Source organism: Corythoichthys intestinalis, chromosome 6 (assembly GCF_030265065.1).
Source record: "Corythoichthys intestinalis isolate RoL2023-P3 chromosome 6, ASM3026506v1, whole genome shotgun sequence".
Taxonomy (NCBI): Eukaryota; Metazoa; Chordata; class Actinopteri; order Syngnathiformes; family Syngnathidae; genus Corythoichthys; species Corythoichthys intestinalis.
The window spans coordinates 10,688,546-10,710,780 of NC_080400.1; the positions used below are offsets into that span (position 1 = coordinate 10,688,546).

The 22,235-nt window shown below is 39.7% G+C and overlaps 1 protein-coding gene across 2 annotated transcripts in view; it reads left to right on the top strand.

The window, feature by feature from the left end:
• Positions 1-22,235, top strand: part of LOC130917637 (probable ATP-dependent RNA helicase DHX34) — a 71,193-nt gene that overhangs the window by 15,362 nt on the left and 33,596 nt on the right. For both annotated transcript variants that reach the window (XR_009063505.1, XM_057839237.1), the window contains exons 8-10: positions 4,628-4,900; positions 6,082-6,255; positions 6,323-6,425. Coding sequence is in view for 1 of the 2 variants with exons in the window: in XM_057839237.1 (XP_057695220.1) it covers positions 4,628-4,900; positions 6,082-6,255; positions 6,323-6,425 (550 nt within the window). In the remaining variant the exon portion in view is untranslated. The remainder of the gene's footprint in view (positions 1-4,627; positions 4,901-6,081; positions 6,256-6,322; positions 6,426-22,235) is intronic.

The following is a 22,235-nucleotide window of genomic DNA, read 5'->3' on the forward strand; positions in this document are numbered from 1 at the left end:
CTTTATGGCCACAGCTCTGATAGGCCGCCTCTACAATGGAGATGCGGAACATGGGCCACTTTGACTCAATGTCCGTTACCGCCCCCGGGACACGGGAGAAGTTCTGCCAGAGGTGGGTGATGAAGCCATTTCTGACAGGGGATTCTACCAGACGCACCCAGCAGACCCTCACAATCAGTTTGGGCCTGCCAGGTCTTGCCATCATCTTCCCCCGCCATCAGAGCCAACACACCAACAGGTGGTGATCAGTTCATAGCTCTGCTCTGCTCTTCACACGAGTCTCCAAAACACGCGGGCGCAAATCCGATTACACGACAACAAAGTCGATCATTGAACTGCAGCCTAGGGTGTCCTGGTGCCAAGTGCACATATGGAATCCGCCATGTTTGAACATGGTGTTCGTTATGGGCAATCCGTGACGAGCACAGAAGTTCAATAACAGAACACCGCTCGGGTTCTGATCGGGGGGAGGGGGGTGTTTCTCCCAATCAGGCTCCTTCAGGTCTCACTGTCAATGCCGACGTGATACCTTCTAGTCCAAAAGGTTATTAATATACTCCCATCCAGAATCTATTTGTTGTTTTAAAATGGTGTCACAGTTTTAATTTTTTTATTTAAATTAAGAAATGGAAAGGAACCACGAAGTTGCTACCAAAATCTTCCATTAGAACTGTTTCTACGTTAGCTCTATAGCACTAAAAACAGAGCATTCACAGCCTGTCTTTTGTGAGAATCTGCAGGTCATTTCCTGTCCATTTTAGGGCATTTACAGGTCAATTCCTGTCAGACTATGCATCAGTCCATCGTGGTGAAGAGGGAGCTGGGCCGAGGGTGATGCTCTCTATTTACCGGTCGATCTGCCTTCCTAACCTCACCTATCATAACGAGCTGTGGGTGTCATGACAGAAAGAGCAAGATTCCGCATATAAGCGGCCGAAATGAGTTTCCTCCGTACAGTTATTGGGTGTCCGGGCTCTCCCTCAGATATAAGATGAGAAGCTCGATCATCTGGAATTGGGCTCAGAGTAAGGCCTCTGCTCCTCCGCATCGCGCGAAGCCAGATGAAGTGGATCGGGCATCTGATTACGATGCCTCCGGGGTGCCACCCTTGGTGAGGTGTTCCGGGCACGTCCCACTGGGAGGAGGCCACGGGGCCGATCCAGGACACGTTGGAGAGACTGTCTCAACCAGATCAACCAGAAGTGACCTGCCAATGCCCCAAAATCAATAAGAAGTGACCCGTGAATACCTCAACAGGAATAGGAATTTACCAAAAATCAACAGGAAATGACGGCAAATTTCCCAAAATGAAATCGTTGCCTGGTATTGGCTACAACTGACAGCATCAGACATCCAATCCATTTGAAGTGGGAGGGTGGCAACGAAAGAACGGTTCATTTGCCGCCACCCTCCCACTTTAAACGGATTGGACGTCTACTAGTGATAAAGTCATTCCTATTCCCTTGTAGAATATTGTAGAATGATTTGCTGACCCATGTATCAATAATTTTTGTATCGCCATTTCGTTAGATCAGAGGTTCCCATCCCTAGTGCAAAATCTGCAAAAAGATTGTTTGGAACGATGGGCTTTGGAACAATGGGGTTCAAAGCCGCTGAATCGCACATTAGAAGAGAAAAGAAAAATCCTTTTCTTCATGAGAAATTGTTGTGACATGTTTTGGTCTTGAATGATATTTTTAGGATCTTAAAAATGTTTTTATAATCATGAAATTTGACTGATAAAAGGGTGCAAGGACCCTGTATGCTGAAAAGTATATGTATAAGAATTAAATTCTACAATAAATATTTGAAATAGTGTAGATTTTGGAAACCATTTTGTGCAAATGAAAAAAGATTAACATCAGTTTCAAATGTGCAATTATTACTTCTCATTTAAAATCAATAGTATGCCTGGTTATTTCACCAACATGCTTTTCTAAATCCTTCCAAAATGTTACTGCCACAGGACAAAAATAAAATAAATGCATAACATGTTGATTTTGAGGCATTTTAACTTATTGATATGGATGTCCCACTAATAACTATTTCTGTCAGGTGTGTATTTATGTTAATTTTATGTTAATGAGCTGTACCTTTAAAGTCCCCATAAATTTAAAAAAAGACCCCACAAACCACGTTTCTGTCAAAATTGGTCCTGTCCTCAAAAACCACCATTTAGTCAGGGCCCTATGTATCGAGTTCTAAAGGGTGTATCTGAGATCTGAAGCGAGCTAAATTTTTTTCAGATTTTTTGGAGTACTTTGGTATTACTTTCGTAGCTCTACGACCTCAGGAAAGGGTAGTCCATGTAAACCACCGCCATGCCTGTTTGAGAAATTTGTCCCCATATACCATATTGGCGCACATGCGTGTGTGTGTGTGTGTGTGTGTGTGTGTGTGTGTGTGGGTGGGTGGGTGGGTGCATGTGGGGGTGTGGGGGTGTGTGTGCGTGTGTGTGGAGAAGTTGGAGACATATAAAATAAATGCCAGAAGTGATCATGAGGAGTTTAAAATTTCTACATGTCACTCCAAGAATCACAGCTAAGGTAGATAAACAGAAGCATTTAATAAAGCCAAGCATTTTTCTACTACAGTACTTTATTCTTGTTCAAAAATGATTTGGTTAGACAGTTATGTTTAAAACTGATCATAATTATGACATTTGAAGTGCTTAAAAAACATTTATTTATATACATTTTGAAATCACTTTGGGGGAAAAAGTGAGAAAAAAACATGTCTTATATGTATCTGTTTCCTATGCTAAATCAGAATAAATACATTGAGCAAAAAAACACAAAAAAAATTGGGGGGGGGGGGGGGGGTTGCTACTTCGCGGTTTTTCACTTATCGCGGTGGGTTCTGGTCCCCATTAACCACGAAAAACGAGGGATCACTGTACACTGTGGTGATGGTGAGTCATCCAAAGTCTTTCCAAACAGCTATTCAAGTCATCTAGTGAAAATTTCTTTAAAAAAAAAAAAAAATTAATATCGCAATACAATATTGCAATATTGTACAATAATCGCAAACCCCCGAAAAATTGCCACAATAGTTTTTTCCAGTATGGTTCAGGCCTACTCTCAATACCTTGTTATGTACCCTTTGCTGGCAATAACGGAGGCCAAATGTTTTCTGTAACTCTTCACAAGCTTTTCACACACTGTTGCTGGTATTTTGGCCCGTTCCTCCATGCAGATCTCCTTTAGAGCAGTGATGTTTTGGGGCTGTCGTTGGGCAACACTGACTTTCAACTCCCTCCACAGATTTTCTATGGGGTTGAGATCTGGAGACTGGCTAGGCCACTCCAGCACCTTGAAATGCTTCTTACAAAGCCACTCCTTTGTTGCCCTGGCTGTGTGTTTGGGATCATTGTCATGCTGAAAGACCCAGCCACATTTCATCTTCAATGCCCTTGCTGATGGAAGGAGATTTTCACTCAAAATTTCTCGATACATGGCCCAATTCATTCTTTCCTTTACACAGATCAGTCGTCCTGGTCCCTTTGCAGAAAAACAGCCCCAAAGCATGATGTTTCCACCCCCATGCTTCACAATGGGTATGGTGTTCTTCGTTGCAATTCAGTATTCTTTCTCCTCCAAACACGAGAACCTGTGTTTCTACCAAAAGTTCTATTTTGGTTTCATCTGACCATAACACATTCTCCCAGTCCTCTTCTGGATCATCCAAATGCTCTCTAGCGAACTGCAGACGGGCCTGGACATGTACTGGCTTCAGCAGGGGGACACGTCTGGCAGTGCAGAATTTGAGTCCCTGGCGGTGCATTGTGTTACTGATGGTAGCCTTTGTTACTGTGGTCCCAGCTTTCTGTAGGTCATTCACTAGGTCCCCCGTGTGGATCTGGGATTTTTGCTCACCGTTCTTGTTATCATTTTGACGCCACGGGGTGGGATCTTCCATGGAGCCCCAGATTGAGGGTTAGGGTTTATCAGTGGTCTTGTATGTCTTCCATTTTCTAATAACTGCTCCCAAAGTTGATTTCTTTACACCAAGCGTTTTACCTATTGTAGATTCAGTCTTCCCAGCCTGGTGCAGGTCTACAATTTTGTCTCTGGTGTCCTTCGACAGCTCTTTGGTCTTGGCCATAGTGGAGTTTGGAGTGTGACTGATTGAGTTGTGGACAGGTGTTTTTTTATACCGATAATGAGTTAAAACAGGTGCCATTAATACAGGTAACGAGTACAGCCTCGTTAGACCTCGTTAGAAGAAGTTAGACCTCTTTAACAGCCAGAAATCTTGCTTGTTTGTAGGTGACCAAATGCTTATTTTCCACTCAAATTTGGAAATAAATTCTTTCAAAATCAAATGATTTTGGTTTTTTTTCCACATTCTGTCTCTCATGGTTAAGGTTTACCCACATTTTTGCGTTGGGAGCAAATACTTTCACTGTTTACTTGCAACTACTGCAACTACTTTTGCACTTGAGTACATTTTTTCTTAGGTACTTAAGTATTTTTGCACCTGTATCTTTACTTTTCCTTAAGTAAAAAAAAAAAACGTGAGTACTTGATCCACCTCCGGTATTATATTCATCCCTGCCAGTCTGAATGGATTGAACGTACACCGCCGTCAGTGGCAATAACGTACCATTTAACTTACTCATGCGCAGGAGCTGCTGAAAAGCCACGGCCTTCTGGAAGCAGAGAACGACGACGACAATCTCGGCGACCGACAGCAGCGGCGCGAACGTCTGACCGAAAGGAGGAAGCTCCATCAGATGAAGCGAGAACACGAACAACAGGAGGGCACCAAACGCAAAGTCCTCAGGCTGGAAGAAGGCCAGGACGGCGACTTCTCCTCCGGTTCTGACGCGGAGGATGCAGGACGAGGGAGGAGGAAGAAAAAGAAGAAACACAAGGATGACGGCAATGTTGACATCCAGGTAAAAGACTCAACTAAAAACTGCAATTTGTGTAAAAGTTGCGTGGTGATGCTTATGTTACTTGAGTAAATTCCTATTCATTTTGTGGCATGGTTTAACTCATTGGCTGCCATTGACGGCGCAAGATGTCTTGAGAGAAAAAGCATGTTATTTTGCCTCATTCAAATCTTAATATATGAACATTTAAATATGTAAACTAAAGTGCAATCACATTCGTAAATAAATGGCTTCTGGTTTTTGAAATGTAAATAAACCAATCTATTGTGATTACAAGGGGGAAAAAATTGCAATAACTGCATTAACCATCAAAGTGAAGTCTAACTGTAACTGTAGTCTTGAAACAAATCTGAATAAGGAGAAACATTGCAATGAAATAATGCAAACTGGTTAAACTTGAGAGTAGCTGAGATCTGTCATGACAGAACATCGCTTCAATGATATCTGGCGCCATCTAGCATATTTCAATGCAAAAAACACTGTCTTATATTAGGATCAATACGGTATATTGTCATTTTTTTGAGTGATTTTCTTGTTTCTTTTTTTCTGGTTTTGTTGGGGGTTTATGTTTTTGTAGGTTTTTGTGGTTTTTCCATTTCTTATGGGGGCGTGGTTATTTTTGTGTTGTTTTTATGTTGCAGTTTTGCCAATTATTTCTGCAGCTTGTTGTTTTTTCTGTTTATGGCATTTTGTTTGTGTGTTTTTGTGTTTTTCAATGTTTTTTTTAAATTTGTGGTTTTTGGGGGCTATTTTGTATCGATTTTAGTTAATTTCTGGGTTACTTCCTGCTCATTGTTCACTACCTGTAGAGTTAGTGGCTTTTTCAGGTCACTTCCTGTTAATAGCGGGTCATTTCTTCCCTTTGGAAATGGATGGGGCTATTGGAAATTAATGGGCAAGTTTTTGTCAAATTTTGGTACAACCACGTTTTTGGCAAAAATTGTATACAACTTCTGTGCGCCTGGATTTACTGAAATTTTCTCGTATAAATGATAAAACAAATGACAAAATACATTTTAAATTGTAAATATAAAATATTTTTGCCATTGGAAATGAATGGGGCTTTCTTTTTTTGTTTTAAAATCCCCATTTTGGCGCCCAAAAAAGTGGACGGGAAATAAAGGGAAATTGAAAAAAAAGTTTTATTTAGTACATGTGTCATTTGTTGGTCGTTCCTCCAACAGGAAGTGAAGTTCAAGCTGCGCCATAACGTGTCAGATCTACAGGATGCGGTCAACGCTAGCCAAGATTTATCATCACGCCAACAGGCGCTTCTCAAACTTCTTCTCTGTCGGGGACTCTACCCCCAGCTAGCGTTGCCGGACGAGCACAACGGCACACGCAAGGACACGGAGCAGGTCGGGACCTACCGTCATATTGTTTTGATAGTTCCTTTGAGCGTTGCTGTTTGACTTTTGACTTCAGGTGTTCCATACGAAGAGTAAGCAGGGAATAGTGATTCATCCCACCAGCGTGTTTGCTAGCGACCCTGAGGTGTTACACGTGCGGGATGATGCGCGAGACACTGGTAAGCCTGCTAAACATCTTGGGTTTGTTAAAAAGAAAAAGTCAACTTAAAGGAATAGACAGCACCTAATGCTGTACAGTGGGATGAAAAGGTATCTGAAGCTTTTGGAATATCACATATCTCCATAAAAACACCATCAAATGTGATCTGATCTTTTTCAAAATCACACAGATGAAAAAAACAGTGTCTGCTGTAACCAAAAACCACCCAAACATTTATTGGTCCCCAAATTTTTTTAATGAGGAAAGCATACAATGACAGAATAAGTGAACCCTCTGCCTAAGGAGCCCTAAAGAGCAATTGAAACCAATTTTTACCAAACATTTTAAGTCAGGTGTGTGCCCAATCACTGATTATTTTCTTTAAAGCTGCCCTGCCCACTATAAAACACACACCTGGTAAGAAATGTCTTGATGATAAGCATTGTCTGATGTGCATCATGGCTCAGTCAAAAGAGCTGTCTGAAGACCTTTGGTCAAGGATTGTTGAGTTGTATAAAGCTGGGATACAAAGGATACAAAACCATCTCTAAAAGTCTGGATGTTCATCAATTGACAGTCAGAGAAGTTGTCTACAAATGTTTGGCACTGTTGCTTCTCTCCAAAGGAGTGGCCATCCAGCAAAGATGACGCCAAGAGTTCAGCGCAGCATACTCAGAGAGGTAAAGAAGAACCCTAGAGTGTCTGCTAAAGACTTACAGAAATCACTGGCACAGTCCAACATCTCTGTGCACACATTAACTATATGTAAAACTACGGCCAAGAATGGTGTTCATGGGAGGATTCCATGGAGGAAGCCACTGCTGTCTAAAAAAACATTGTTGCTTGTTTAATGTTCGCAGAGAGGCATTTGGACACTGCACAGAAGTTTTGGCAAAATATTTTGTGGACTGAGAAAACCAAATTGAATTGTTTGGGAGTAACACACAACGTCATTTGTGGAGGAGAAATTGAACAGCTTACCAAAATCGAAACCTCATCCCCACCGTGAAGCATGGTGGAGGGAGCATCATGATTTGGGGCTGTTTTGCTGCCTCAGGGCCTGGACAACTTACAATCATTAATGGAAGAATGAATTCAAAAGTTTATCAGGAGGTTTTGCGGGAAAACCTGAGGCTTTCTGTGAGACAGTTGAAGCTAAAATGAGGATGGATGCTGCAACAAGACAATGATCCAAAAAACAGAAGTAAATGAACTTCTGAATGGTTTCAGAAGAAAAAAAATACAAGTTCTGGAGTGGCCAAGTCAAAGTCCAGACTTGAACCCTATAAATATGCTCTGGCATGACCTAAAGACAGCGATTCATGCCAGGCATCCCAGGAATTTGACTGAACTACAGCCGTTTTGTAGAGAAGAATGGGCCAAGATTAGTCCTGATCGATGACTGATCTGCAGCTACAGGAAGCGTCTGGTTGCTGACAAGGGGAGGGGCACAAAATATTAAATGCGATGATTCACTTGTTTAATTTTCCCCCTTCTGTCATTGATTGCATACTATTCTCATTAAAATATGAAAACCTATAAATGTTTGGGTGGTTTTAGTTAAAGCAGACACTGTTTTTTTCATCTGTGTGAGTTTGACAAAGATCAGATTACATTTGATAGGGATTTTATGCAGAAATGTGAGAAATTCCAAAAGGTTCAGATACTTTTTCATACCACTGTACTTGTGTGGCGATAATGGACCTGAAGGTGACGGAGGAATCAGAAAATTATGATAGCTCTGCTTCACTTGAAAATAACACTGTTTATGATCAAATCAATGGGTATGCCTGGTGGCCCACCAGGCACATACAGCACTGGGGGGAAATAGTGTACTTACAGTCAGGCAATTATACGTGAAGAAGTTGCTGATGCGCAGGCCTCCCTTGACCGGATCCGGCTTGGCCTCCATATCCGGAAAGAGCGGCGTGGCACCGGCGCCGAGCAAAAGTTCCGATGTAGCCTGGGGTCCGACGTATAAATTCTGAATGCTGAGGGCGGAGAGGCGCTGCAAGCTGTAACTGATCTGAAGATCAGAAAAACAAGATGTCAGATCGGTTTTATTAAAAGTACAAAGATTACCGTACCTCAGTGTAAAGCAGGAAGCGGACCAAGTGCTCACTGAGCTTCTGCGTGGCCTTCTGAGACACTTCCTCGATGAGACTCTGTCCCAGTTGGGCCTGCCTGTGTGGATGTTCATCAATCGACAGTCAGAGAAGTTGTCTACAACTGGAGAAAGTTTGGCATTGTTGCTTCTCTCCAAAGGAGTGGCCATCCAGCAAAGATGACGCCAAGAGTTCAGCGCAGAATACTGAGAGAGGTAAAAAAGAGCCCCAGAGTGTCTGCTAAAGACTTACAGTAATCACTGACACAGTCCAATATCTCTGTGCACACATCAACTATATGTTAAACTATGGCCAAGAACGGTGTTCATGGGAGGACTCCACGGAGGCCACTGCTGTCTAAAAACATTGTATGGAGGTAGATTTGTGTCTTTATTATTCAATCAAAAAAAAAGTTGCTTCAATCAAATAAAAAGTTGCTTCAATCAAAATATATATTTTCAATCGAAGAAAACGTCACTTCAATTTAAAAAAAATGTGTTTGAATGCAAAAATAAATTTGAAACTCAAAAAAATATATTTGAAAACTATTTTTCTTTGATTGAATTTTTTTTTTTTTTAAATTTAAGTCAAGTTTTTTTTTAATTGAAACACCATTTTTGATTGAGGTCATGTAATTTTGCATTTGGACCACATTTTGGCTAGGATATTTGTGTCTTTATTATTCAATCAAAAATTAAGTTGCTTCAAACAAAAAAATATATATTTTCAAAAGAAAAATCACTTCAATCAAAAATTTTTAAAAATTCAACCGTAGAAATAAAGGTTTGAATGTGAAAAAAAAAAAAAGACTCAGAAATTCGCATTTGAACACTTTATTTTTCATTCTAACTGTTTTCTTTGATTGAAGCAATCCTTTTTGGGTTTGAGCCATATTAGGGGTAGGACATTTGTCTCAAAATCATTCAATCGCAATAAAAGTTGCTTTAATCAAAAAACTATTTTTAATCAGAGAAAAAAATCATTTGCAAAAATATATTTTTTTGCCAATATATATTTTTTATTTGAAATATATATATTTTTTATCGAAGTTTCACTTTTTTTGAAAAGCAAAAAGTTTTAAAGTCTTTTTTTTTTTTCAAAGTGGAAAAAGTTTTGAACACACTTTTTTTTTTTTTTTTTTTTTTTGGAAGTGGGAAAAGTTTTGAAGGCACTTTTTTTCGATTGAATCATTTTGACACAAAGATTCAACTTCAACGCTAGTTCCGGTGTGTTTGAGTGGCAGCTGATTACGCCAATGGCATAAAAGTATTAAACAAGAATAATGGCCACCAGGGCTCCAGCCAGCCATGGGAGTCTCCTGGAGTCCAAGCCGAATGTAGGACACTGATACGGGGGTGTGACATCGGCATTTCACCGGAGTACGGTGCCCTGCTGCTTAATGTGATTCAACGCGGCGAACTTCACCCGCTGCCCTGACGTGACGGTTGGATTCATTATTAGGGTTGTTCCGATCATGTTTTTTTGCTCCCGATCCGATCCCGATCGTTTTAGTTTGAGTATCTGCCGATCCGGATATTTCCCGATCCGATTGCTTTTTTTTTGCTCCTGATTCAATTCCAATCATTCCCGATAATTTTTCCCGATCATATACATTTTGGCAATGCATTAAGAAAAAAATTGGCTGGCAACCAGTTCAGGGTGTCCCCTGCCTACTGCCCGTAGTTAGCTGGGATAGGCTCCAGGACCTCCGCGACCCTCGTGAGGAAAAGCGGCATGGAAAATGAATGAATGAATGAATAAAACTCGGACGAATATATACATTCAACATACAGTACATAAGTATTGTATTTGTTTATTATGACAAGAAATCCTCAAGATGGCATTTACATTATTAACATTCTTTCTGTGAGAGGGATCCGCGGATAGAAAGACTTGTGACTTTGTTTATTGTGACTAAATATTGCCATCTAGTGTATTTGTTGAGCTTTCAGTAAATGATACAGAAGGCCATGCCCAATGCATGATGGGAAGTGGAACCATGACAAGTGAAACCACGACTGTGCGTAGTGCTACCAATTCATATATCTTCTCTGCGATGGGATAAAATTCATGGTGTTAAAATATAGATTATCTGCTACCTTGCTTCCCCACATTGCTCACCATGATATTACCAATCATAGGGAGAAGGCTTGTAAGGTTATAGCCAATTAAATTAGGGCTCCAAAGGCTGCCAAAATTCACTCTACTCATTGTATGCTGCCTTTTAACCCGCTGTATTGGCTAAACAGCGCCATAACAGATGAAGCGCGTCAATGCGCGAGAGGGTCATACAGCACATGCTTTAATTGCGTTAACTATTTTAACGTAATGCATTTTTTTAAAAATTACCGCCGTTGTAGGGATAAATTTGATAACCCTACCTTAAGCCTAAACTAAAGACTCTGGATAAGTGTAACATATTATGTCTGTAACGTTAAATACAATTAGAAAACTATTTAATTAAAAAATATATATATCAAAAAAAGGCATGGCCGATATTTTTTTGCCGATTCCGATACTTTGAAAATGACGTGTTCGGACCCGATCGATCGGGATGCCGATCTATCGGGACATCTCTATTCATTATCTTATTACTATAGATCCTTCACACAACTGCTGGAAACAGAAATGTTGTTAAATCCATCTGCAGGCGACCTGGAGATAAATTTTTGTTTGACTGATGATTATGCGACACTGTGCGGGTGTGCACTGGTCCTCATGAGAAACACTGCGCTGGTACTCATGGGAAACGCAGTCTTCCTTAATAGGCTGTATTGGCACCATGGAAAAAGTGCTTAGAAAATAGATTTCGTTCCACTGAAATGGATCTACATGACCTCTGCATTGTAATTTACATACGTTGCTAATTACTACCAAAAAAAAAGTTCTACTCACGGTTTCCAGTCATTTTTTAGTAATTAGCGTTTTCGTGTCGGTCTTTTTTTTCCCCGTGGCGCACTGATATTGATACAGCGGAGTCGTATCGTCAGTGTGTGAAGCCATTTTAGGTCACGTGCACCAATAGGAGACGAGGACTGTTGCTATGCGCTTCTCAAACAAACAATATGGCGGCGACCGTGTCAAGCTACGACACGAGCGAAAATGAACAAAAGATAAGAAAACCGCATTTGAAATTTAGTCAAAAGGCATCGAAACGATGCTATATGCATCTCTCATCTGTCCAAGGGCGAAAAACGGCAGGAATTTGGCCGAAACGGCGGTCAACTTGCTAAGCCTGCGTGGTTGCGTCAGACAATGGCTTTCTCTCCAGGTTCAGTCGAAGGATCTTGCTGAAAATGCGTCAACGGGGATTTTTAACGCCATTCACTACAGGTAAGCCACACACACGCCTTTTGTTGTGAATAACTATGGGAGTTGGGGGGCTTCTGGTCAGATCACATATGAAGTTAAGACTTGCAATGTGAGTTCTGGGCTGTAGCGGTCATTATTATGATGTTAGATTGTTAACTTTAAGCAAAAAGTTTAGATTGACAAATAACTTAGTATTTAGTTTGTTTAACTGTAGTTCCAAAAACCTATTTGATAATTTTATTCAGGAAAAAATGGCAGAATAGACAAGCCTATATAATTTGGATTGGAAGATTATGTAAATATGATATGGATGAAACAGTTCTCACATGGTTTATATGTGTGTGCGTGTTTTTCAGAACTGAAACACTCTTCACTGACAGCTACAACTACTTCTATGAGTCCGTCGTCCATTAAAAGATTAGAGTTGACCAGGATGTGCTGCGAATGGACAAGCTTGTGGAAATATGGCTTTATTGGGACCATGGAAAAAGTGCTTAGAAAATGGATTTCATTCCGCTACGCTGGATCTATGCGTTCAATGCATTTTTTCAAAGCCAATACCTTCCTAACTTAGTCACCAGCCAGAAATGTATCTTGATGTGAATACACAAAAATACAGATCTAGTGTTTCTGTTTTTGCTTGTCTTAAGTGTTATATTAATTCTGGCAACACAAAATCTTTATCAAATGTCATAAACACATCTACCAAACATTTGAAACAAGTATTGGTGCCTTAGTATACACATAGGTGAATTCAGAATGAGAAATGTAGCTAATTTCTTGAAGGAAACACTTCAACATTAATGATTTGCACCCAGCACAATGAAATATATATTGAATTAAGCTAAAGGCTTATGTGTCATATTAAAAACATCACAACCTACTATGCAATGAAATATATAAAATAAAAAATGCACGCCATGATCATAAATAGCTGAAAATCAACCCAATTGCTACCACACCCTCCTAAATGTGAATCATGGCAAAAATGGAATAAGACAAAAAAAATTGCAGGGTGATCAAAAAAATAATGTGCCAAAATCATAAGGTGATACTTAAAAAATGAAAGACATCACAAAAGAAGTGATGGACACGTGTTGAAGATAACTTCCAAGTTTTATTTCATGTTTCACAAGTGCTCAAATGTGAGCACACCCAGCAGCACGGACAAAATCAAGCCACGATGAGAATTCCTCTCAAACGTGTGCATGTCGCAGTTATTGTCTTGATTGCAACTGTTGTTCGATATTTCGCATCATCAGTACTTGCTGGACGTGTTGGAATGTTAAAGACAAAGTTCGTTATCCATCTTTATGGCCCATAACATATGTTATACACTAAGTGTATGTTCCACCACTTCCAGCAAATATTGATGACATGAAAGATTGAATAACAGACACAATCAACGCGGGAGGGAAGAATTCTCATGTCAACTTGATGTTGTCCATGCTGCTGGTGATGGCCATATTTGAGTACTATGAAAACATGAAATTAAACTTACTACTTACTTCCTACATCTGTCCAATGTAGTTTTTTTTTTATGTTTTTGGTTTTTGACATGGCATTTTGATTTTGGCACAGCCTTTTTTAATCACACTGTATATACACAAAAGGTTGGAATCATTCAAGTATGGTACTGTTGGTAGACATTTATTTAAACATGGAAGTGTCTCATACTATAAAAATACACATTATTACACATACAAATATTGAAAAACGAATTAAAAAAAAATAGAAATAAAAGAATAGTAAAACTGTACATGACAACATTACTCTTCAAAATCGCTTTCATCAAAGTCATCATCCCATCCAAGTGTCTTCTGTTTCTTTGGAAACATTCTCACATGCTTGGCACCGATATAAATCAGTACAAGAAAGTTTTGCAGACATACAGGAGCATCTTCCCGTGTCACAATTGGTTGCCTTTCAACTACAGTTGACTACTTGCAAAACAGTATCAGGGGCAGGATTTTTAGTCATCCATGTCACTGCCAACTGCCCATCCTCAATGTCCCACCCATTCCCAATGGGTGAAGGGGCACACATTTAACTGTCAGACAACGTTTCATAATTGCTGCTTGATAGTTTGTTGTCCTGCAATGTTGGTACAGAGCATCAGGTTTGGGGTGAATAGAATGTTCTGGCAAGACTGACGAGGCCATACAGAAAGATCTGCATTTGGCATCATTTTTGGCACATGACTGGCCAAACAGGTGGCACACATATTTACACAACGTGCTAAATGTTTGTAGGTCAAGTTTAAAACTGCTGCCCAGCTTTGCAAACCCAGTCAGGTATTCTTTTTTATGACGTGCAAAAGAAAATGTTTTTTTGCCTTTGCCATGAAAGGCACAAGCAGAGTCACAACCTGTGAATGTATGGATGCCAATGAGTGCTGAACACACACTAGTGCCAGGAGCTGCAGAGACCTTAGAGACGTCAGTCCTCGTTCTGTTGCCTCCTCCTGTGAAAAAATGCAATTTACACTGTAAATCTATCTGCAGACTTACAGCAATCACTGCCACGTCAGTATCAGGGCTTTTATTGACTACAGCTTGATGTTCTTGAGCCAAAAGGTTTATTTAACCATTGTCACCCATAACTGGTATGCAATAAAAGTTCTAATGGATTCACTTTCGACACACTGTACCCTGTATACATTTTATAACAAAGTGGTATTGATATCTGGGCTAAAAATGGTATCGTTACAACACTAGTTTAAATAAGAATTTTTTTAGCATAAGTTAATAACAATTAACCTTGTAGTAAAGGCGTGCGTGTGGCTTACCTGTAGTGAATGTCGTTAAAAATCCCAGTCGACGCATTTTCAGCAAGATCCTTCGACGGAGCCTGGGGAGAAAGCCATTGTCTGACGCAACCACGCGGGCTCTGCACGTTTTTTCCAGATTCCTGCCCTTTTTCGCCCTTGGACAGTTGAGAGATGCATATAGCATCGTTTCGATGCCTTTTGACTAAATTCCGAATGCGGTTTTCTTATCTTTTGTTCATCTTCGCTCGTGTCGTAGCTTGACACGGTCGCCGCCATATTGTTTGTTTTAGAAGCGCATAGCAACAATCCTCGTCTCCTATTGGTGCACGTGACCTAAAATGGCTTCACACACTGACGATACGACTCCGCCGTATCAATATCACTGCGCCACGGGGAAAAAAAGACCGACACGAAAACGCTAATTACTAAAAAATGACTGGAAACCGTGAGTAGAACTTTTTTTTGGTAGTAATTAGCAACGTATGCAAATTACAATGCAGAGGTCATGTAGATCCATTTCAGTGGAACGAACCAACACAATTTTGGCTCACCCAATACAGCCTATAAGGCAAAACACTACGGCTTTTGTCCACCGGCGTCGCTAAAATCGACCAAAACTGAAAAGTTACCAAGTGTTGCCCTAAATACCATGAAAAAAAAAACAACTAGTCACCAGGGACTCGGAATCAACACTTTGCAGAGAAGTGCTTGCATTACGATACGAATAAAAGAATGTGTAAAAGTATAAGTATGTAAATTTTTTTGTTGTTGTTGTTGACTAAAGATACTTTTTTTTTTTTTTTTTTTGAGTATTTTTTTAGATGACTATTTTTCAGACTTTAAGTTGCACCAGCCAAAAAAATGCACAAAAAGAGGAAAAAACATTTAATTATATATATATATATATATTTAAAAAATAATTTAATAAGTCAACTTTTGGGTAGTTGATCAGAAACCAAACACAAACATTATACGTTATAGCTGAAATAAAACAGAGAACAAACATATTAACAGTTAGTCAGATAACGATAAACAAAACAAACTGTCAATCTCACGATCAAGGCCATTCATGTCTTTATCTTGAGTATCACTTTTGTACAACTGCATCAACTCCCAAGTAGGGGGCACGCCTCGAGTACAAGTATCATTATATAACTTGCACCTGAGTATAAGTCGCAGCCCCAGCCAATCTATGAAAAATAGTATGACTTATTGTCCAGAAAATACGGTACTTTTACATGAGTAATATAATTTAGAAGTAACGCTACTCTTAGGCTACGTTCAGACAGCAGGTCCTAATGCATGAATCCGATTTTTTCGTGTTGTTCCGACTCGAGTTACCCATTAACTTGATGGTCTGAACGGGACAAGTCTCATAGAAGAAGACCATTTCAAATCCGATCTGGGTCACTTTCGTATGTGGTTTTTAAATCTGATCTGGGCCACATTTTTCCAGAATGTGGTGGCGGTCTGAACTGTCATGTCTCCCAAATTGGAATTCATGCAGCGGGAGCGTACCGCATGAATGCTATTTTTAGACCGCAAGGCTGCGTAATGCCACCACCGTAAACAGGAAGTAGGTCAACATAGAAGCACCCTCGCATACTACCTGTGTTAGTACTGCTTGTTTTCTGCCAGTAATCTTTCAAAAAAAAAAAAAAAACATGCCGAGTAAACACTTCTCCTACGGAACTTGTGGAAACGACTCTAGGCATTGCGATATATGAAGGATGTCGTCTTCATATGTTTCCCGAAGCCAAAAACTCAGAGGAAAGAATGTAAACAATGGATCAACCTTCTGCAGACGTCCAAAAGACCAGTTTAACGCCAGCAAGGAGAAGCCATTCACCTTCATATGCAGTGTAGAAGCTATATTCACTGCATGAATTCACTATATCGATTTGTTTATTTTGAAACTGTGTTATTGTTTTTGCCACCAGGGGGCACAACCAATGCCATTAGGTATTTTACTACAAAGGTGCGCCTGGAGCGGATGTGCGAGTTAGTGCACCTGGTGGACACATGGTTTTTACAATAGCACGCCGTAGCGTGAGCTGCTTTGGAAATTGAACTGTTTTCTGAACTGATGATATAAATAAACCAAACCAAAACCATCCATGTGGGCAGATCATTGCTGGTAGCCTATGCGTACATTCGGTTCTGAAGGTGTACTCAGTAGGGTTGTTCCGATCATGTTTTTTTGCTCCCGATCCGATCCCGATCGTTTTAGTTTGAGTATCTGCCGATCCCGATATTTCCCGATCCGATTGCTTTTCTTTGCTCCCGATTCAATTCCAATCATTCCCGATAATTTTTCCCGATCATATACATTTTGGCAATGCATTAAGAAAAAAATGAATAAAACTCGGACGAATATATACATTCAACTTACAGTACATAAGTATTGTATTTGTTTATTATGACAATAAATCCTCAAGATGGCATTTACATTATTAACATTCTTTCTGTGAGAGGGATCCACGGATAGAAAGACTTGTGACTTTGTATATTGTGACTAAATATTGCCATCTAGTGTATTTGTTGAGCTTTCAGTAAATGATACTGAAGGCCATGTCCAATGCATGATGGGAAGTGGAACCATGACAAGTGAAACCACGACTGTGCGTAGTGCTACCAATTCATATATCTTCTCTGCGATGGGATATAACTCAGGGTGTTAAGAAAAAGATCAATTGCTACTAGAACAGGGCGGTAAACCGGAAATTTGCCATCACCGAAATTCTTCACAATGACCGACGTAATTTTGACCATGTCGGTAAATTCGGTAATTTAATAAAACAAGAAAATATAGTCTTTTTATCCCGCTTTGACGCTGTGTTGTTCAGCTATGTTCATTCCCCTTTAAGAAAGCAGACAGTGTGCTTACGTATGAAATCACATGGTTTTCAGGAAGCCAATCAAACAGAAGCCTGGTAGGCTAACGCTTGCTGCTAGCGCTACAAGTAAATGGGATGGAGTCGGGCTTAAGTTAGTTTCGCCAAACTTTCACCCGACATTAAGTAAACTCTTGGCGGGTTCCAGACGGGCTTTCACCCGCTGTCCTCACTGGTTCTCACGATATCAGGAGAGGATGCTTTCAGTGCTTTCTTCTGGTAGCCAAGCCACAGGCTAACGCTAGCGGCTAACAACTGCTACAAATGAACGTGAAAGAGTCGGACGGTGGCTCTAACCTTGTCGAAACGGCTGAAATGAATGAGGGGACTGGGCATGAACTTTATGTAGCAATCATCATGTTGCGTTATTTGACATCTCTGTGTGATTTCTCTGAAAGCTTTCATGATGGTAAAGCATATAATCCAACAGTGAAGCCTATATATAATATGACAGTTTAATGGCCACAGCTATTTTTCTGTATGTGTTTGCTTTATTCTGCCATCATAAAACCTTAAATGTTTCATTGGCATCAGAGCAATACAGCTTTAATCTGGTTGTGTCTGTGTGGGGGGTGCATGTATTAAAAAATGTTTCGGGGGAAAAAAAAAAAACTGAAACCTTGACGTAAACTAGGGTGACCATATTTTGATTTCTAAAAAAGACTCAGCCCAGCCTCAAGAAACTTGAATTTTACTCGAAGTTCACTCAAAGATGCCTATTTCACTTTAATATATTTAAAGTGTGCCCCCTCACTCTGGATGGAAAAATGCAGTTTGAAAAAAAAAAAAATAATGACTTTAAAAAAAATATATATACAGTATATATAATGCAGACCCATAGAAATGTAGTCCAGTCAATACACATACACACAGTAGGCTATGTGCCAACTAAACATTTTTCTGGTTTCAACATTCTGGTATGTTGGAGAAGTTGTCAAATCATACTATTACTGTAAATATTGTCAGTTTATGGTAGGGATGTCCCGATTCAGGTTTTTGCACTTCCGATCCGATCCCGATATTGTTTTGCACTTCCGATCCGATACCGATACTGGCCGATACCGACCTATCTGAGCATATGTTAAAGTTTAAAGTTATTTAGCCCCCCTACTTAGTTGTCAGACTCTTGTTGAAAAAGGTTTTAGTACTCTTGATAACAACTAGCCAGCTGAATTAGGTGAGTTTTAATAACACACAACGGTTGGTAACAAGAAACTGACCTGTTTATTCAGTGTTATTTATAATGTTTTGTGTTTGTCAAACAGAAATGGCATAGTCAGTCAGTAAAACGTGCAAATAATATTGTAAACTGTCTTAAAAAAGCAAAACACACCAACAACCTCAGTGGAAAATCCCACAAATCCCCCAAGCTATTAGATGCTTTTAATGTTTCGTGCATTAGTTAGAAAAATTGTATAAAAGCCTCTCAGGTTTAAATAAATGACTATTTCAGTATCAAGTTAACATTTTAAAACAGTAAATAAAATACTCAAGTCCCCATTCTGTATCAGCAGCTTTAAACTACATTCAATTCATTTAATTTTGCGAATCAACTGTTAAAAGTTGTTAAAATTGCTCCCGTTATTCCAAAATTTCCCTTCTGTCTACTTTCGACATGTCAAAGTTTTAAAACTGTTTAGAAGATAGATTCAAGTCAAGATTTTGCCGATTTAGGGGTATTTTAGATAAAAAGTTAATTAGGTTCGCTTGGAAGGTTCACAACAGCCTACTAGGGAAGTCTTCTGCTTTAAGATGGCGGCTGTTTATTAACGCATCTGGTTTTCAATATTTCAATGTTGCTAACGCAGTCGAGTCTGTCGTTTTGCATCTAGTTCTATATACATTTGATATCTATTATCTCCAGTAAAACGACGTTGACGTAGTTTGAAGCGGCTGTCAGCAGCAGTCAGGTATTCTTGTTTTTTATCCAGCGGCATGAGTTGAGCTAAAGCAGTTAGTTGAGCATTGAGATTACCCGGGTCTATTGCTGTCAGACTTTTCCGACCTCCGACTAGGAAAATATCATTGGAACGCCACTCGAACTGGGAGGTCCAAGTCGCAAAGTCGGAGAAAAAATAACCACCCCGACTTCCAAGTTGTTTCAATCTGACGTCACTGGACAAAATGGCGCTCATGAAAACACATTTAATGATAACACAATAATGAAGTAAATCAAGTTTATTTGAGACGCCATGTATTTTTTTCTCATACAGTGAATTATCTTTGTTGTGCTATGTTTTTATATTGACGATCAGCAAAGGATGTAACTAAAAAAAAGGCAGTTTACAGTTTGGGCTATAATGCAGCCGTCGTTTTTCCTCTACTGTTTGATCGCCTATAGGAAGACAGGTTCGCTGGAGGTCAAAATGTCTTTGGATGGCCAAAATAAAAAAACACCTCGTCGCGATCAGCCATCTTTGTTGTTTACATTTGCTTGGAACGCTTGAGGTCGGAACTGGTACCATCCGAGTGGGATAAATCCGACTTCCCACTTCTCTGGAATGCAGCATAAAAGTGTTGGATGGTGCGTCTTGACTCACGAGAGATAATGGCTCGTCATCCAGAATGAATTCTTCTTTGCTTTGGGACTGTCGAGTGCCAGTTTGTCACACAAAGCAAAAGTTTCTGCCAGTGTTAGTTGCGTAGGACCTTTCTTTTTGTCTTCGGTTTTCTTAACATACTCCTTATATTGTTTGTGGTGGTATTTCGCTAAATGCTTGATTAGGTTGGTTGTATTAAAACTTCTTACAGCTTTACCACCACGCTTGACTTTATTGTGGCATATGTTGCACTCTGCCTCTTCGTTTTTGTCGTCCTTTAAGGTGAAATGATCCCACACAGCTGACATTTTTACCGATAAAGTCTCTCGGTAAATTGGGAGACGGTAATGTAGTGTGTTGAAGGAGTGCCGTAAAATGCGGACTGGATTTTAGGGAAACCGATGCAAAAACTGGAAATGGATTATGTATATCAGTGCGCTGGAAAACCCGGACTGGATTTTCCAAAAAAAAAACTGGATCAGAAGTCTGGATCGGAATTTTTCCGTGTCGGCCGGTCCGATACCGATGCGCATTTTTTTGCCCATATCGGCGTCCGATCCGATCCAAATATCGGATCGGGACATCTCTAACTTTGTATCCCAAAAGGTTATCGATATGCTCCTGTTAAGAATGGAGATGTCGTTTTAAAAAGGTGTCAGTTAAAAAAATAAAAAGGCTGCCATTGACGGTGCTCGACGTCCAATACATTTAGACTGGGAACGTTCATTCATTCAAAACCAGAGCATTCACAGTCATTTGGTCCAATTTTCGGGGCATTTACAGGTCACTTGCTTTTCATTTTAGGGCATTTACAGGTCATTTCCTGTTGAGTTTGAGTCACTGCCTATTCATTTGGATGATTCCCAGGTCACTTTCTATTATGTAACGCAAAAACAAAAGGCAAGTGACCCATAAAATACCCCCAAATCAACAGGAAGTAAATGAAAATCAACAGGTAAATGACCTTAAATGGCCCAAAATTACTCATTTCCTGGCATTGGCTGCTACTGACGGCCATAGACGCTCAATCCGTTTGTTAATTCGCTGCCACCCTCCCAGTTCAAATGGATTGGACGTCTACTAGTGATAAACTCATTCCAGTTCGCAGCAGAAGCTTGTTTGTCTGTTTATTAGTTTTTTTCAGAATATCCTAGAATGATTTCCTGACCAATGTATCGAAAATCGTTGTATCGCTATATCGCCAGATCATCGTTATTGCAAGCTTTGTATTGCAAATCGTATCGTATCGTGAGGTACCGAGAGGTTCCCACTCCTATTCGAGACGATTTGCTAAAAATGTCCCAGATTTACTGGTATTATTATGCTCGAAATTGGTACATCGTAGTTGTTTTCGCAGAAACTGAGGTTGTTGGGGTTTTTTTTTTTTGAGAGAGAGAGAGAGAGAGAGAGAGAGAGAGAATGCTGTCAAGCTGTTTGGTATTGAAGAGTTCCTTTTTGGTAAAGTCTGTCAGATTTTTGGCATCCTTATCCTACTTATACCCTAATAAAGAATCATTACTGCGCCAAATTGGCGCTGTAATGATGATTGAATGATTCTCTTTGCCTGCGATCGGAAGCCATTCATAATAAATGAGACAAAATTAATATGTGTCATATACTAGTACAGGTATTTATAATTATCATAAGGAATATAGCGATGTCAGGATGTGGATTATGATGGACTGTCATGGATGTCATCAACAGATCATGTTCAATGCAATCTATATCAATTTGTAGCAAAATTAATTTCAGAATGATTGAATGCATTTTTTTGGAAACCATTGAAAACATTTCACATGGCTTTAAGATATTATCAGCTAGTGTGAATACTTGGGTAACAACAGTACAAAACGTCAACGCTTTCCAGTGTGTAATTAGTGAGGGGGGTTGCATAGTGAAATAGGAAGAAAAAATAGAATGCGTTGGTGGGAAAAGAAGGTAGTGTATATAAGCGCCAGTAGAAGAAAGTGCTAAGTGAAGACATGCGTGATTCATAGACTAATTAGTATTCATGTGACATGTGTCTATATTTATGCGTGTCTTAAATCAGATTCAATTAGAATCACTTGAGCTCTGTAGCCCCGTATTGTCATTATACAGTTGTACAGTGAAATTGTGGAGCATCTCCCTTTACAGTGCAGGACAAGTAAAATCTCGAAAGTGGCTTGCAAGAATAAAAGTATAAAATATAAATAAATAAGGGCTGTC